Here is a 14,894-nt window from a genome sequence, read left to right on the forward strand (position 1 = left end):
TGTGATTAATATTTAACTCAAAGTGGTGGATACAAGAAAGCACACTATAAACACTATAATTCTAGTTATATATTCTAACTATATTCTGTCTTTAGTTTTAGCTGTAATTCTAGGTTACTAACAGAAATTTCACTGGCTTTACACCACACATTTCTTCACTCAACTATCCTTTATCAAGCACATACCACGTACCCAGTGTGGACCTAGATACTGAGGCCATAATGGTGAATAAGTCATCCCAACTCTCGAAGAGTCTGTATGATAATAAGGAAGATACACAAATATGTATGCAAATAATGATAACACACTTAGATATGTAATCAGCGTTTTGTGAGCACTGAAGATAGAACAACTCAGAGAATCACTGTAAGCATCAGAGAAGTGTCTCACCCACTGCCATATCCTTAACTCCTATAACAGAACCTGGCTTAATCAACTTGATTGAATGAGTAAAGGTATTGCTTTCTTAACTGTATTTCCTACACCAAAGGCCGCAGAACAGAGGAAAGAACATTGGCTCTTCCTGAGCTCTCATTGTAGCTTGCCATTTACTTGCCATGTAACCTCAGGCAAATTAGTCAACTTTCCTGAGCTCACATCCCTCATCTGCAACATAGAGGGGGATGTCTACAACTGGCATGTAATGGGCCCAGAAGAAATGTTATTCACCTTGAAAGCAAAGCCAGAGTGCCCGCAGAATATCTAACAGGCTTTTAGTTTAACCAGGGGAGGAAAATGAGTGCTGCCAGAAAGGCTGTAATCTCCCTGCATCCACACACACCAGGCAAACCTGCCACATGGTTCCTAAGACCTATCTGTATTAAGAAGGTGCATAGAGGTATAGAAGGATTCTCTGCTGTTGGAGGCTTGATCTCCTTCCTTGTATCTTTGCTCTACCTCCAGTTTCTAGACTAGTTTGATGTGAATGCTCCATGCTCACAGTTGGGGCCACCAAATCCTGGCTTGCAAACACAGGTGCCATCACTTCGACATTCTACAGGCTCTGAGCCCATGGGGTTACAGTTGCAAGCTAGAGACAAAAGACAGACAAATGGAGCATTCACATCAAACTAGTCTAGAAACTGGAGGTAGAGCAAAGATACAAGGAAGGAGATCAAGCCTCCAACAGCAGAGAATCCTTCTATACCTCTATGCACCTTCTTAATACAGATAGGTCTTAGGAACCATGTGGCAGGTTTGCCTGGTGTGTGTGGATGCAGGGAGATTACAGCCTTTCTGGCAGCACTCATTTTCCTCCCCTGGTTAAACTAAAAGCCTGTTAGATATTCTGCGGGCACTCTGGCTTTGCTTTCAAGGTGAATAACATTTCTTCTGGGCCCATTACATGCCAGTTGTAGACATCCCCCTCTATGTTGCAGATGAGGGATGTGAGCTCAGGAAAGTTGACTAATTTGCCTGAGGTTACATGGCAAGTAAATGGCAAGCTACAATGAGAGCTCAGGAAGAGCCAATGTTCTTTCCTCTGTTCTGCGGCCTTTGGTGTAGGAAATACAGTTAAGAAAGCAATACCTTTACTCATTCAATCAAGTTGATTAAGCCAGGTTCTGTTATAGGAGTTAAGGATATGGCAGTGGGTGAGACACTTCTCTGATGCTTACAGTGATTCTCTGAGTTGTTCTATCTTCAGTGCTCACAAAACGCTGATTACATATCTAAGTGTGTTATCATTATTTGCATACATATTTGTGTATCTTCCTTATTATCATACAGACTCTTCGAGAGTTGGGATGACTTATTCACCATTATGGCCTCAGTATCTAGGTCCACACTGGGTACGTGGTATGTGCTTGATAAAGGATAGTTGAGTGAAGAAATGTGTGGTGTAAAGCCAGTGAAATTTCTGTTAGTAACCTAGAATTACAGCTAAAACTAAAGACAGAATATAGTTAGAATATATAACTAGAATTATAGTGTTTATAGTGTGCTTTCTTGTATCCACCACTTTGAGTTAAATATTAATCACACATATGAGGAAACTGAGGCTCAGAGGGATTAATTGGCATAATTAGCATAATATAATAGGTATGTTACAAAACTGGACTTGAACTCAGTCCTGTTGGTGTCATATGGGCTTTTCCTCTCATAAGGTGCTTTCTAGCACATCACAGCTAACCCAGAGGTTGGGGTCCAGGCTGGTCTGGCCTAGAATTCCCGAAGGGATTTGTACCCCTAAGTAGAAGCCTCAGGTTGCAGAGGTGCTCAAGCACTTCAAGGTGGAGACTCTGGTGTGAGTGGGAGGCTGTGAGCTCCATGCAAACCTCTGGGTCTTCATGAGGAACCAAGAGTCTTCCAACCTGGGTGTCCAGAGTAGCTCTGGACTTTTTTTTTTTTTTTGAGACGGAGTCTTGCGCTGTTGCCCAGGCTGGAGTGCAGTGACATGATCTCGGCTCACTGCAACCTCTGCCTCCTGGGTTCAAGAGCTTCTTGTGCCTCAGCCTCCTGAGGAGCTGGGATTACAGGCACCCACCACCACGTCCAGCTAATATTTGTATTTTTAGTAGAGATGGGGTTTCACCATATTGGCCAGGCTGGTCTTGAACTCACAACCTCAGGTGATCCACCCGCCTCAGCTTCCCAAAGTGCTGGGACTGCAGATGTGAGCCACCATTCCCGGGCCCCATTCTGGACTTTATAAATAAAGTTAGGGTAAACAAACTCCTGAGTTCTGGGCACCAAGGTCAGCCTGGGACTGAGGGGTGAGTCTGTGGGGCAGGCCAGCTCCTCTAGAACTGAACTTGCCTCTGGAATATAACATGTGCAAAGATTTGAAAGAAGAGCTGGGCAAGAGGACCAGTCTGCACATTCATGCTTTGATCTGCAGCAGGCCTCAGGAATGCTCCACTATAGCTGCTGCTTTGAAGCTGTCTTGTTAGGAGAACTTTCGACTGTTCTTTCTACACATCAATTACTCTGACTTCTTGAGAGAGTCTCTTAAACTACTTTACAGCCCACTCCCCTTCCCACTTGAGTTTGCTCAGGCTTACTCTCGAATCATTTATTACTCTCCTACAACAGGTTTGGCAGCCACTTCCCTGCCTAGGGATTGGGCATAGGATGTGGCCCCGTGTTATATCCTCTTCCACGTAGGAATGTAAACCTGACCTTTTTCACTTCTCCCACCCAGCTTTAACCTAGCTCTGTCTTCCAGAGCCTGGCTACAGGGTAAACCTGTCTTAAGGCCTTTGACAGAGGAAGAAAGGCCCAGGGTGCTCACAGGCCAGTTTGGTCAGAGAACCAAAGTAACATCACGATATGAACTGCCATTGCCCCTGCTTAGATGGCAAGCAAGCGCATACGTACACAGGCACACAGTCACAGCCTGCCTGGGGTGGAGTCCTACCTCGACACTTGTCTGCTGGGTTGGGAGCCAACGGGTCCCCGAAGTAGCCTGCTTTGCACTGGTCACAGTAGATGCCGGCTGTGTTGTGGATACACTTCAAACACCTGCCTGTCAGCCGGTCACAGTTCCCAGAGGCACTGGGGTCCACATTGTTGTTGCATTGACAGGGCTGACAAGGCCTCACTGGGCCATGTTCACCAAAGGGGTCCCCAAAGTAGCCATCAGCACAGAGCTCACAGCGGGCACCTGGGAAGGAACAAATGACCAAGCCTAGGTCGACATCCATCGGGAGGAAGACCAGACGCAGAGGCCTAAAGTTGTGAGTCACCCTCTAGAAGAGCCAGAGAAATGTGCTTCCCTAGGGACCCCAGAACAAAGCCCTCAGGAGCAGGCAGCAAGGCAGGGCTGGCCCTCTCTCTCCATACCCGCCGCAGGTTGCAGAACACAGCAGCGCCACTAGGAGGCTTAACTAGCTGGCTGGGAAAAAGCAGGCAGCTCCACAGAAGTATTAAGGTTTTGAGCAATACCCCCAAAACTGCTGCTGAAGAATCCATTCTTCTTTCAGACTGACCAGCAGAAGGATGTGACATTTAAGAGGTCACTAAGTTTTCCTTCTTTATCTTAGTTCATTAAGAAACAAACCATGTGCTTGGCCTGAAAATGTCATCTTCTAATGACAAATCTCTCAAAACAGCTTTAGGTGTTTTCTCCCATAATTGCACTCTGCTCTTGCTTAATCCACTTCACCTCTTGGGCATCGCAATATCTTATCTTTAAGATATTATCTTTAGAGTGAGCACATTTAGGTGAACCCTAAGTCATTATAATTTCCTAGAAATTCCTCGGAATGGAAGCTATTTGCACACATTCATGGCATCAGGACAAGAAGAGGCAGGTGGCAGAGCAGACCCGTGGCCTTACCGGTGACCCCAGGAGGGCAGTTATTGCACACCACCTCCTCCGTCTCCGGCATCACTGAGCAGCTGAACCCGTTATGACAGGGACATGGCTTGCAGCTGCGGGGGTCATGTGGATCGTTGTAGAAACCAATTGGGCAGTCAGCACACTCAATGTCAGGATTCTCATCCCCTGAATAACAATCTCCTGGGGGTAGGAGAAGAGTGGAGGTGCAGAGAAGTGAGCAGGGTCAGACAATACATTTCCTTCCACATGGATCAGAATGTCAAAGCCTTCTTTTCTGAAGCCTTCCCCAAATTGCCTGAGCACTGGCATTCACGCCTCCCACAGAACCAAATCTAAACACGGCCAAGACCCTGAATCTCACCCTCACTCCCCTATGCAAAGTAGATGCTCACTTCTTTTACTATCCATAACTTAACACTGTTCCCCATGTTCTCTGTGGCCTGACACCATTTGTCGGCACATTCATTTAGACCTGGACTTGTCTTTGATCTCCCCACACAATTCTTGCAACTCGACACCAACTCTTCCACCCAGCACTGAACCATGACAACCATTTCCTGTAACCTGGCACCTTTCTCACAACCTTGTGGCATTTCCACAATGAATAGGATTGAGTGTAATAAGGCACCATGTCCATCTTCCCTGACTCCAGCTCGGCTCTCCTTAATCCTTTCCCACCTCTGATGTGAGTTCAGCCATGGTCTTTCTTACACAGCTCTCTCTCTTCCACACGACACCCCAGCCACCTGGTCCAGGTGTCGTTTCACTCACCTGTGTCTGGATCACAGGCCCCTCCCCCTTGACAGTTACAAGGAATACAGGTGCCAAAAGGCCCCAGTCTCGCTGAATCTCTCTTGTAGCCAGAAGCGCAATCCTGGCAGAATTGCCCCTTGTACCCAACAGGACATATACACTGTTCAACCCAGGGTGCTGGGGCTCCAGAGACAGGACGGGCTGAAATCAGGGTCACATTGTCAATGTACCCAGTACCTGCAATTGAGAGAACAGGTTAGAAGTTGCAAGTGGTACAGTCTAAAGATCTGAAGTCAGATCTCTCTTGGGATTTTATTTTTCTTAACTCCCTAACAAAGACAGGTGGTGTTCATACATCATGCCATGTAGAGAGGTATAGCAGTCTCCCACTGTGACCGAGCACACAGGCTCTGGGGTCAGAAAACCCAGGGCTTAAATTCTGAATCCACCCTCACTAGCTGTGTAAATTGGGCAAGTCACTTAGCCTCTCCATGACTGTGCTTCGTCAACTATAGACAAGAAGTAACAGTGGTATTTATCTCCTATGTCTGTTGTGAAAATTAAATTAGATAATGCATATATTATAATCTACCTGGCATACAGTAAGAGTCACCTTCTGCTTCCAACTTTATTTGCTGCATCAGTGACATGGAAATGGTGCATGCTAGCCACGCTTCCTTTTTACATGAGTGAGTGCAGAAAAGCTTAAGGAACTCTTGTTAAATAATTCTTGTTGGGATTAGGAGGACCCAGCATGTGAAATTCAAAAAAAAAAAAAAGGAATTAATAGAATACATGATGACTCAAACAGGGTAGCATGGAGTATAATCTCAAAAGGAAAAGCTGCTCAAGGAATAAATAAGACTGTGTTGTAGGTGCCATTTCCTAGCTAAGGAAATGTGTCCATTTATTGTAGATTATCTTTCTCAGATAATCATCTTTAATAAAAATTCAGTGGCCCTTTTAGCAAGATAGCGTCATTTACTCTTCATCGGTTCTGGGTGCTAACATCTTTTTAGAGAAACATTTCTTCTAAAAAAGCTTCTAGAATATCAAAATTCAGATTGAGTCAATGATTCTAAGTCAGGATCATCAAGTAACTTATCTACTTGTTTGGAGACTGCCGCCACCTTAGAGAGCTGAATCAAATTAAACTAACACCTAAGAAGAGAGAATAATTTCTCGTAGCCACTTACTGTATTCTCCATATGTAGCTCGGATGCGGAGGGCTGTGAGATTCCGCAGTAACCTTCGATACTCAAAGTAACTCAGCTGGGGGCTCCAATTACTGCTTGGATGCTCATTTAACCTGCATAATTTAAAATCAAAAGCTTTAAAAATCCAATTCTTACCACATACCTACCTGTTATAAATTATGCCTGAGGATACGGGAACAGCTAAGCCCCTTCCCAGTCCTGCTTAGAAGGGGGCACAGGACTGAGAGCCACCTTTTCATAGGCATGTACTTGGACCTTCCTCACTCCATGGGGAGGACAAACCCCAGAGGAAGTGATGGAGGGCATCCCAGTGTGGGAAGTCGAGATCCAGGGGTGACATCACCTGAAGCCGTGATGATTGCAAGTTCTCAGACACCACTTTCTATTCTTGGCCACCCATAAGCTAGTATTAGGAACATCTCCACGTTCCAGAAGTTCTGATTCTCAAGAGCTACTATTCATTTTTTTTTAAAAAAAAATCATTTCTTTGTTATCTGAGCACATTTTACTTACTTTTATCAAAAATCAGTTTCCACTTTTACACTGTCCACACTTAATACTTTTTAATTTGGCATCATTGTGGCTCACCGCAACATATCACCAGCCCTTGTGCTGTTCTTCTAAATTTTGTTTTGTTTTTTACTGAAGTATCTCATCCAGGAACAACCCTACCCCACCTTCGTTTCATTCACTGATTTGTTAAATAAAAGTTGACTGTGCACTTGGTTTGGGCTAAAAGCTATGTCAGGCTGGAGGACACAAAGACAACAGGGAGAGGTGATCACATCCAGCCAGAGGAGTCAGGTGGGTAGGCACACAGTTATAATACAATGCCATGAATGCTATAACAAATGCATGCACAGAGTACCATGGAAACACAAAGTGACTGTAACTTTAGCTGGGATTCTGAGAAGGCTGATACAAAGGAAGAACATGCAAGCTGAATCTCAAAGAGTAAGTTCACAAAGCCTGGAAGGTGGGAATGAGTATTCCAGGCAGGAGAGCTGTGTGTGTGTGTGTGTGTGTGTGTGTGTGTGTGTGTGTGTGTGTATCATTAGAACACGTATACTCGGATATTTGATCAATTCTTTGTTTCTGTTCTGTGGGTCTTCTTTTCGCTATTGCCATTACCCCTGCCTTGGGTTAGGCCCCTAACCACTCTCAATTGAGCCACTCTGAATGTGTTCTGATGGTCCAGTTAAGGGCCCTACCCAAACTGTCATCCATATGGTGCCTGTATTTGCACCTAGCCTTCACACCTGATGACCACACTTCTCGACTTAACAATCTCTCAATGGCTCTGCATCGTCTTTCCAGCATGGACAAGATCTAAGCTCCTTGACATGACATACAAGGCCCAACATGATGGGTCCTTTTCCAACCTTTGCAAATGTATCTACCCATCTTCCCCATGCATGCTGTATTCCAGCCATAAATATCGCTTGCCAGTTCTCCCCTATATTATGCCTTTCTGCATCCCCACATATATTCACATGTGAAGGTTGCCCTTCTCTGACTTTTCTCCCTGGAAAAGCCCTGTGGACCTTTCCATTCTTAGCCCACACATTGCCTCCTCCTGAAGGTTTCCCTGACTCCTCCAGGCAGAATCAGGCACTTTCCAAGACCCCGTGAACATGCACCACCCCTAAAGCAATTATCCTACTGTATTATGCTTGCTTTTTGACATGTTATACATCGTACTAGACCATGAGCTCTTGGAAGGCAAAGACCATGTTCCATCTTTATTTCCCAGCCTCCAGTGCAGTACTGAGCACTTATTAGGCACAGCTCCCTTCCCCAACCTCTCTGCAAACACCATGCAGAATCCCTATTCTACAGGATACCGTGCAATCCCTGTAGACACACACAAAGCCATCCATAAAGTCACTCCCACCTCTTTCTCCTACCTCATTTCTCACTGCACTCCTCTCGCCGACTTCATGCTTCACTCATGCTCAACCACTTGGAATTTTCTAAATGCACAAACCTTCTTCAAGCATTGCATTTCCTCTGCCTCATTAACCTTTCCTCCCTTCTCTTTCCTTAGAGGGCTGCCTTTCACATTTGTCATGTGGTCCTGGGAAGCTTTCCTTCATCATTCCAGTGTGGGTCAGTCATGCCTCCTTTATGTGCTCAGAACTTCTGTGTCCACCTTGCCTATTTCTGTCCCTTGACAAACTGCACTGTAATTATCTATTCATTTTTCTCTCCTATTAGCCTGTCAGCTGCTTGAGGGAAGGAATCATGTCCTTTCTCAGCACATAGCAACCTTCATGGTACGTAAAAGGTGCTCGGAAAGGCTTGTTGAACAAATGAATGATGATTGAATGAATAAAGAATGGACTTGAACTTCAGTCATAGTTTGCTCTAATTGACCTACTTGTGGTCTATCTTTTTACCTGAATGTGTAAGTCTTGGTGAGCCCACAAGGCAGTGTCTTGCCAAGTGGCATCAAGGGAGCTGTGATCCGTAGACCAGCACCTTCCAGAATCACATCGTGGGCAGATGGGTGTCTGCCTCCTCTGTCCACACGGTAGTCAAAGGACAGGCTTTGCCCGTAGCTCACCTGTTGATTCCCAAGAAATTTGGCTGTGAAACAGAGTTGTAAAAGATTGAGATCAGTTGTGAAACTGGAGAGGCAAACACATGTAAGTTTGCAGTGGTGTCAGCAATTTCTGTTGAAGTCCTGTGTCATGCTGCCCAAAAACTCCTTGCTAGGAGAGTCAGGACCTGGTACTGGACATGGCTATGACACTTTGGGCTATGAAGGAGGGTTAGTTACTGAAATGATAAGAGGGCCTTGTTATAAGACAATTCCATCTATTAGATGATTCATGATGTGGCCCTTATGACAGACTGTTTTGTAAAAATCCCAGGCCTATCAGCATAGCACAACTTGTTACATAATGCTTTAGTTGACAGAATGCCTTCACAAATATCATCACATTTGCTGGCAATAATTCTGGGAGGCAGGCATTAGTATTCCCATTTAACAGTAGGGAAAACTGAAGTTCAGAGAAGTTAAGAGAACAAATTGCCTAAGAATCACATATGAGCTAAGGAAATGAACTGGGATCGGAATTCTAGCCAGCGCTTTTCCACCAAGGCACGTACCGCTGATTGATTTTTGTTCTTTTTAACTTACAGACATCTGAAGTTTTAAGAAATGCTTTGTTTTTGCTTTCCACTTGCTTCTCAATAGACCCATAGGTTTGGCCACAGTTCTTGATTTCTTGCCTTGGTGGTAAACGTAGAAACTTCCCATTTGATTAAAGGAGGTAGCTCAACCAGGGTCTGACCTCTGGGACACCCCATTGTGCTCTGTTGGGCCATTTCTTAGTGACTCTCAAATCAGGCTTAGCCCCCAACTCTCTTCTAGGTTTGCACTACCTGGAGATGCTGCTACCCTGAATGCAAAGCTATATGGTTTCCACAATTTCTAACTCAATTTCTCTATCCTGACTTCCTAGTCCTATAAGCTGGCTTCTATAGGAGAAATTATTCCTCACATACCAGGAGCCACAAAATAGACAGGGTCTAGTCGTCGGGCTGAGCTAAACACATCTTGATGGCGCTGCGACCATTGGAGCTTTGCAGGAGACCCATTTCGTTGGACAGCCTTCCAGCCATCAACATCTAGAACACAAACATAATCAGTCTGCATTGGACAAGCCCTCATTATCTATTAAGTTAAACAAGGAAAGATTTGCTTGCCAACAAGTCCTAGTGGTGAGTAGCAAGTGAGGTTTTCTCAATATTTCCACATTTGTAAATGGTCCTTAAAATTCTCCATGTATCTCTCTATGTGGCTCTCAACTTCACCTGCTCCCACCCCGCAGCTGCTATGATTTCTCATCTTTGAGTCTGACTCATGATAAGATAGTAGGTTTTCTTCTGCCTGTAATTTGCATTTTTTTGTATTTATATAAACAAGCTCTCACCTTATGAAGTGAGAGGGTCCAGTCTTTTCATTTTTTTTTTTTTAAGACGGAGTCTCGCTCTGTCACCCAGGCCGGAGTGCAGTGGCACGATCTCGGCTCACTGCAAGCTCTGCCCCCTGGGTTCACGCCATTCTCCTGCCTCAGCCTCATGAGTAGCTGGGACTACAGGCGCCCACCACCACGCCCAGCTAATTCTTTTGTATTTTTAGTAGGGACGGAGTTTCACCCTGTTAGCCAGGATGGTCTCGATCTCCTGACCTCGTGAGCCACCTGTCTCAGCCTCCCAAAGTGCTGGGATTACAGGCGTGAGCCACCACGCTTGGCCCGGGTCCAGTCTTTTCAAAGGGAAACTCAGACTTAGTGTTGAAATAATATCAATTTCCAATATTTTTATAGTGTTCTGTAGCTTGGGAACTAATTTCACATAAATCAGCTCATTTATTATATGTGAAAACAGCATTATTAGTGAACGTGGATTCCAGGAAGACTCTTATACACTCTCCAAACCAAATGAATGATTCCTTTGTGGTTTTGAAATAGATGGGGATGGAAAATTCAGGGAAATAAAAATCTAGTCTCTTTTTTAGTTATTCTTTTAAGTTATATTCACTGGTATGAGTGAACTATTTTCAGCCTATGACTTTTTCAAGACATCAGGGTATGCCTGAATGCCCTGACAAAATAATGTACATTAAATACTATAAGAGAATTGCTAAAGAGAATCCATCTGTGAATGCGGAGGTGGTTGTCTGCAAGCACAAAGCCCTGTACAACATTAAATAACTAAAACCTAGAAAATAGAAGGCTTTACCTTGATGAAAGGTAGAGGTGATCTTATGGACACTGTAGTCTGCAGAGCTGCGGCAGCTGGCTGAATGCCCGTAGCAGAAACACTGGGTACAGCCTTCAGGGTTCCCCGCATCCAGATTATAGTAACCTGATCGACACCTGCAGTGGCATTGTAGAAATCAGGATATTATAGATTATTTTTTATTCTATAGAAAGAATATGATGAATGAGTCAGCCTCTCTCTACCTTCTCTTCCATTTGGCCCTATTAATTTTCAGAGGAGGGAAGTACCAGATTTCACATACCACCCCCACCCCCAGACCACCAGATGGACAATCATGACCCCCCTAAATAAGACAGCATAAGAAACATTCACTTTCTGTTCCTTTGTAGAACAGAGCCACATTCGTCTTGGTGGTCTGGCATCTGAGTAGTTGGCCAATCCTTGGTGGGAAATTGAGTGGTGGTCAGATGAGCAGAATGGGTGTGGGCAGGGCTATGCAATGCTGCCCTGTCCTGGAGCTACTGTTTAATGGGGACAAAGACTGGGAGGCGGGAACAAGGAAAGGTGAGGCTCCTGCCTCAGCACCACTCAGCTGTATTGACCCCCTCCCCAAGACCACTTAGGTGTTGATCCCCATCTCTGACTCTTGTACCTGGGCTCTGGCTCACTGGGGAAAAGGGCAGGTGAGGATATGACAAAGAAAAAGGATGGCTAAGACACTCTCCAAAAGCTGGGTGTAGGCTTGCATTCCACCTCTGCTCCCAGCTCAATCCCTCCAGTGGCTTCTATAAGAACCATGACTAACAGGCGAGTCTTCGATGCTGGAGTCACAGAGAAGAGGGCAGGGGAAGCTGGGGAGGACTTGTTTCTCCTCTGCTCAAGTTAACTACATCCTTCCACATGAAATAATGTGAAATAACGATAGTTTCAATGATCATTTATTTAGCACTTATGTTGTGCCAGGCATCTTGTGTGTACTCTCTCATTTAACCTCCCTCCAACCCTATGAGGAATTGCTATTTCCAGTTTTCTTAGATAAGGAGACTAAGGCCAAGAGGTTAAGAAACTCTTGACATATAGCAGGTAAGTGGCTGAGGCAAGATTGAAACTCATGTACATCTGTCTCCAAATCATGTAGTCTAGGCCTCTGCACCACATGTTGGGGGGAATGTTCTGAGTACAGTATCACAGAAAAGCAGGGTAGCTGTGAAGAGCAGGTGCTTCAGAGAACAGTTGTAACTAAATAAGCTTTGTTTTTTCTCTAAGAGCAAGAGTTAAAAGAATTATTATGGTTTCTATGGAGAAGAAACCTGCCGATTAAAAGAGCTTAAAAAAACAAGGAAGGATGGGAGGGGAGGAGTGGGGAGGGAAGAAAAAAGAAGGGAAAGGAAGGGAATTAGGCAAAACTAAATGATTGTGTTTAGGAACACACTGGGGTCATAAATTACGAAGCAAACAAAGCGATTACCATAAAAGTCAGAATAGAGGTCACTTCTAGGGAGGAGGGGGGCATTGTCACTGGGATGCAGTTTTAGCAGAGGTCTATTTCTTATTACCATTGGTGGTGATAACATTTCTTTTATGTGGCACTCTATTTCTGTCTTTTATTTTGAAATTAAAAAGGCTTTCAACAAGTGACTTCCCTTTTAACACTTAAGCTTTATGTCCCTGCCTTCACCTCAGCAGCCAGAAACCCCTGAAAACACAAGCTAGGAGTGTATTTGACATTTCCTCTGTGCAGGTATAAGTGACTGGCAGGGTGCCAAAGAACTGCTTTCTTACTTTTAAGGAAATGAGGAGGAAGCCTTTGCTTCTGACGCCAGCCTCACAGCCCTCTGCTCAACAGCCTCTGGGAGGGAAGAGTTTAAAGCCTGAGCACAGTTGTACTTAAGGCACGTCCTGCATCAGCAGCTTGGGGGGATGGTGCCTCACTGCTCCACCTCCTCCACTGTGGCTTGGCCCAAAGGGCTCTTACCTCCTCCTAGCCCCACGCCCATTCGTGTGTGTGCATGTAACTGCCATCCTATCCCCAGGGCAGTGCCTTTTCTGTACACGATGGTTATATATGGCCATATGCTGTGATAGGCCCTCTTACAAGAATTTTCGCAGCATGTTTAATTAGGCCAGGCCTTTCCTGCAACCAGCCTGAGTCCCAGGATCTCACTACGAATTACTGCCTCATACAGAGCACCTGGGATTCGGAGCCAGCTGGTGGGGAGAATCTCTGGGGCCTTGTGCCTCTCCCAGAGTCAAAACAAAGAGAAGGGGCCCAGAGCAGAGTATGGAGTCCAGTGAGATTTGGGCGCTCGGTGTGTGTGTGTGTGTGTTTTTGTTTTGTTGTTGTTGTAAAACCTTAGTTTTTGAGGACAGAGAGCAGGAAGAAGGTCATCAACATTTGTCAAGTATCCCTTTTCCATAATTACACTCAGAGGATTAATTCTCATGCTGGTTGGCAAGGGACTCTCTCTGCTGTTTGTAGGGCCACAGTTCACACAGACCTATCACAACGTTCTCCAGCGACAGCTGGCTTGCAGACACAGCGGCCCGCGTCACAGGGCCCTGTGATGCCAGCTGGGTCACAGTCACATTTGGAGTCTCTGGGAAAGAAGAAAAAGAAAATTAGGGACATGCTTCCAAATGCTTCACAACTATGCACATAAAAATCAACTGCCCATGAGCAAACATCACGAAGCTGGGCAAGTCCTTCTTGGATGAGGCTTCTCCTAGCCATCCTCGCCCGCGCGGACCTCTCTCACATACTGGAGGACTCACTTGCCTACACCAGTGCTGCTCAGAGTGTACTTGGTGGGTGGCAGCTGGGCCGAGAACTGTCTGCCACTCCTAAAGAGAGCAGGGGTTTGTGCCAGAATGTAAACCAAGCTCATCACTCAACCGTTTAGTTTACTTTGGTTGATTGTTTGGCTCAGTTTATATATTTTTTTAAAATTATCATTTGTTTCCCTATTGTTTAATTCAATAGATATCTGCTTTTTATCATAATTAATTCCATCTACCTGCTATTTTATTCCATTCAGTTCTTTCTGTTGGTAATTCCTCAATTGAGATATAATTCATATGCCATGCAATTCACCCATTTAAAATGTACAATCCAATGGTTCTTAGCTGATTCTCAGAGTTGTACAGCCATCACCATCAATATTAATTTTAGAACATTTTGATCATTCTGGAAAGAAATCCTGTGCCCTTTAGCAGTTGTGTCCCACACCCTGCCACATCTCCTCCCTCCAGTCCCACTTCCAGCCCTCGGCAGCCACCAGTCTACTTTCTGTCTCTCCAGACTTGCCTATTCTAGACATTTCCTATAAATGGAATTATACCATATGTGGTCTTTCGTGACTGGCTTCTTTCACTTAGCATGATGCTTTTGAGGTTCATCCATGTGATAGCATGTGTCAGTACATAAATTCTTTTTGGTGACGGAATACATATATTCTTTTTGGTTACTGTTTTCACTTTTCAGCTATTATGAGTAATGTTGCTATGAATGTGTGTGTACAAGTTTTTGTGCAGGTATCTATCTTCTCATTTCTCTTGGGTGTATACCTAGGAGTGGAATTGCTGGGATTGCTGGGTTTAATGGACTTTTGTTTGTTTGTTTGTGGCAAGATTTTCTCAATGAAGGTATCAGAGCTTTCACTGAATTCTGGCACAATCTCTCTATCTCATCCATCCCTGCTTCTGTCACCCACTTTGCACCCAATCATGTGTTTTATCTCATTGCTCAAAAACCAGGTTTATTGTCTCTTCTCTACTGACCTGTTCCTCCTCTGCCTGCCCTATGACCCCACCCAAATCCTGCCCAAACCTGGAGCACCCTTGACCCCTCCCTCTCCCTCACATTCCTCCTCCAGTCACATGCCAAGTCTAGCAATGCTTATGGCTGG

General features: G+C 44.8%; 1 protein-coding gene across 1 annotated transcript in view; it reads right to left on the bottom strand.

The window, feature by feature from the left end:
• LAMC2 (laminin subunit gamma 2) overlaps nucleotides 1-14,894 on the bottom strand; it is a 59,655-nt gene that overhangs the window by 12,331 nt on the left and 32,430 nt on the right. Inside the window, exons 4-13 of the mRNA XM_058430498.1 lie at nucleotides 13,488-13,586; nucleotides 11,008-11,144; nucleotides 9,769-9,891; nucleotides 8,655-8,844; nucleotides 6,235-6,347; nucleotides 5,057-5,275; nucleotides 4,283-4,465; nucleotides 3,362-3,607; nucleotides 913-1,030; nucleotides 670-710 (exon numbers count right to left, since the gene is read on the bottom strand). Coding sequence (XP_058286481.1) covers nucleotides 670-710; nucleotides 913-1,030; nucleotides 3,362-3,607; nucleotides 4,283-4,465; nucleotides 5,057-5,275; nucleotides 6,235-6,347; nucleotides 8,655-8,844; nucleotides 9,769-9,891; nucleotides 11,008-11,144; nucleotides 13,488-13,586 — 1,469 coding nt within the window. The remainder of the gene's footprint in view (nucleotides 1-669; nucleotides 711-912; nucleotides 1,031-3,361; nucleotides 3,608-4,282; nucleotides 4,466-5,056; nucleotides 5,276-6,234; nucleotides 6,348-8,654; nucleotides 8,845-9,768; nucleotides 9,892-11,007; nucleotides 11,145-13,487; nucleotides 13,587-14,894) is intronic.

The sequence above is a fragment of the Hylobates moloch genome, unplaced genomic scaffold (genome assembly GCF_009828535.3).
Source record: "Hylobates moloch isolate HMO894 unplaced genomic scaffold, HMol_V3 SCAFFOLD_18, whole genome shotgun sequence".
Classification (NCBI taxonomy): Eukaryota; Metazoa; Chordata; class Mammalia; order Primates; family Hylobatidae; genus Hylobates; species Hylobates moloch.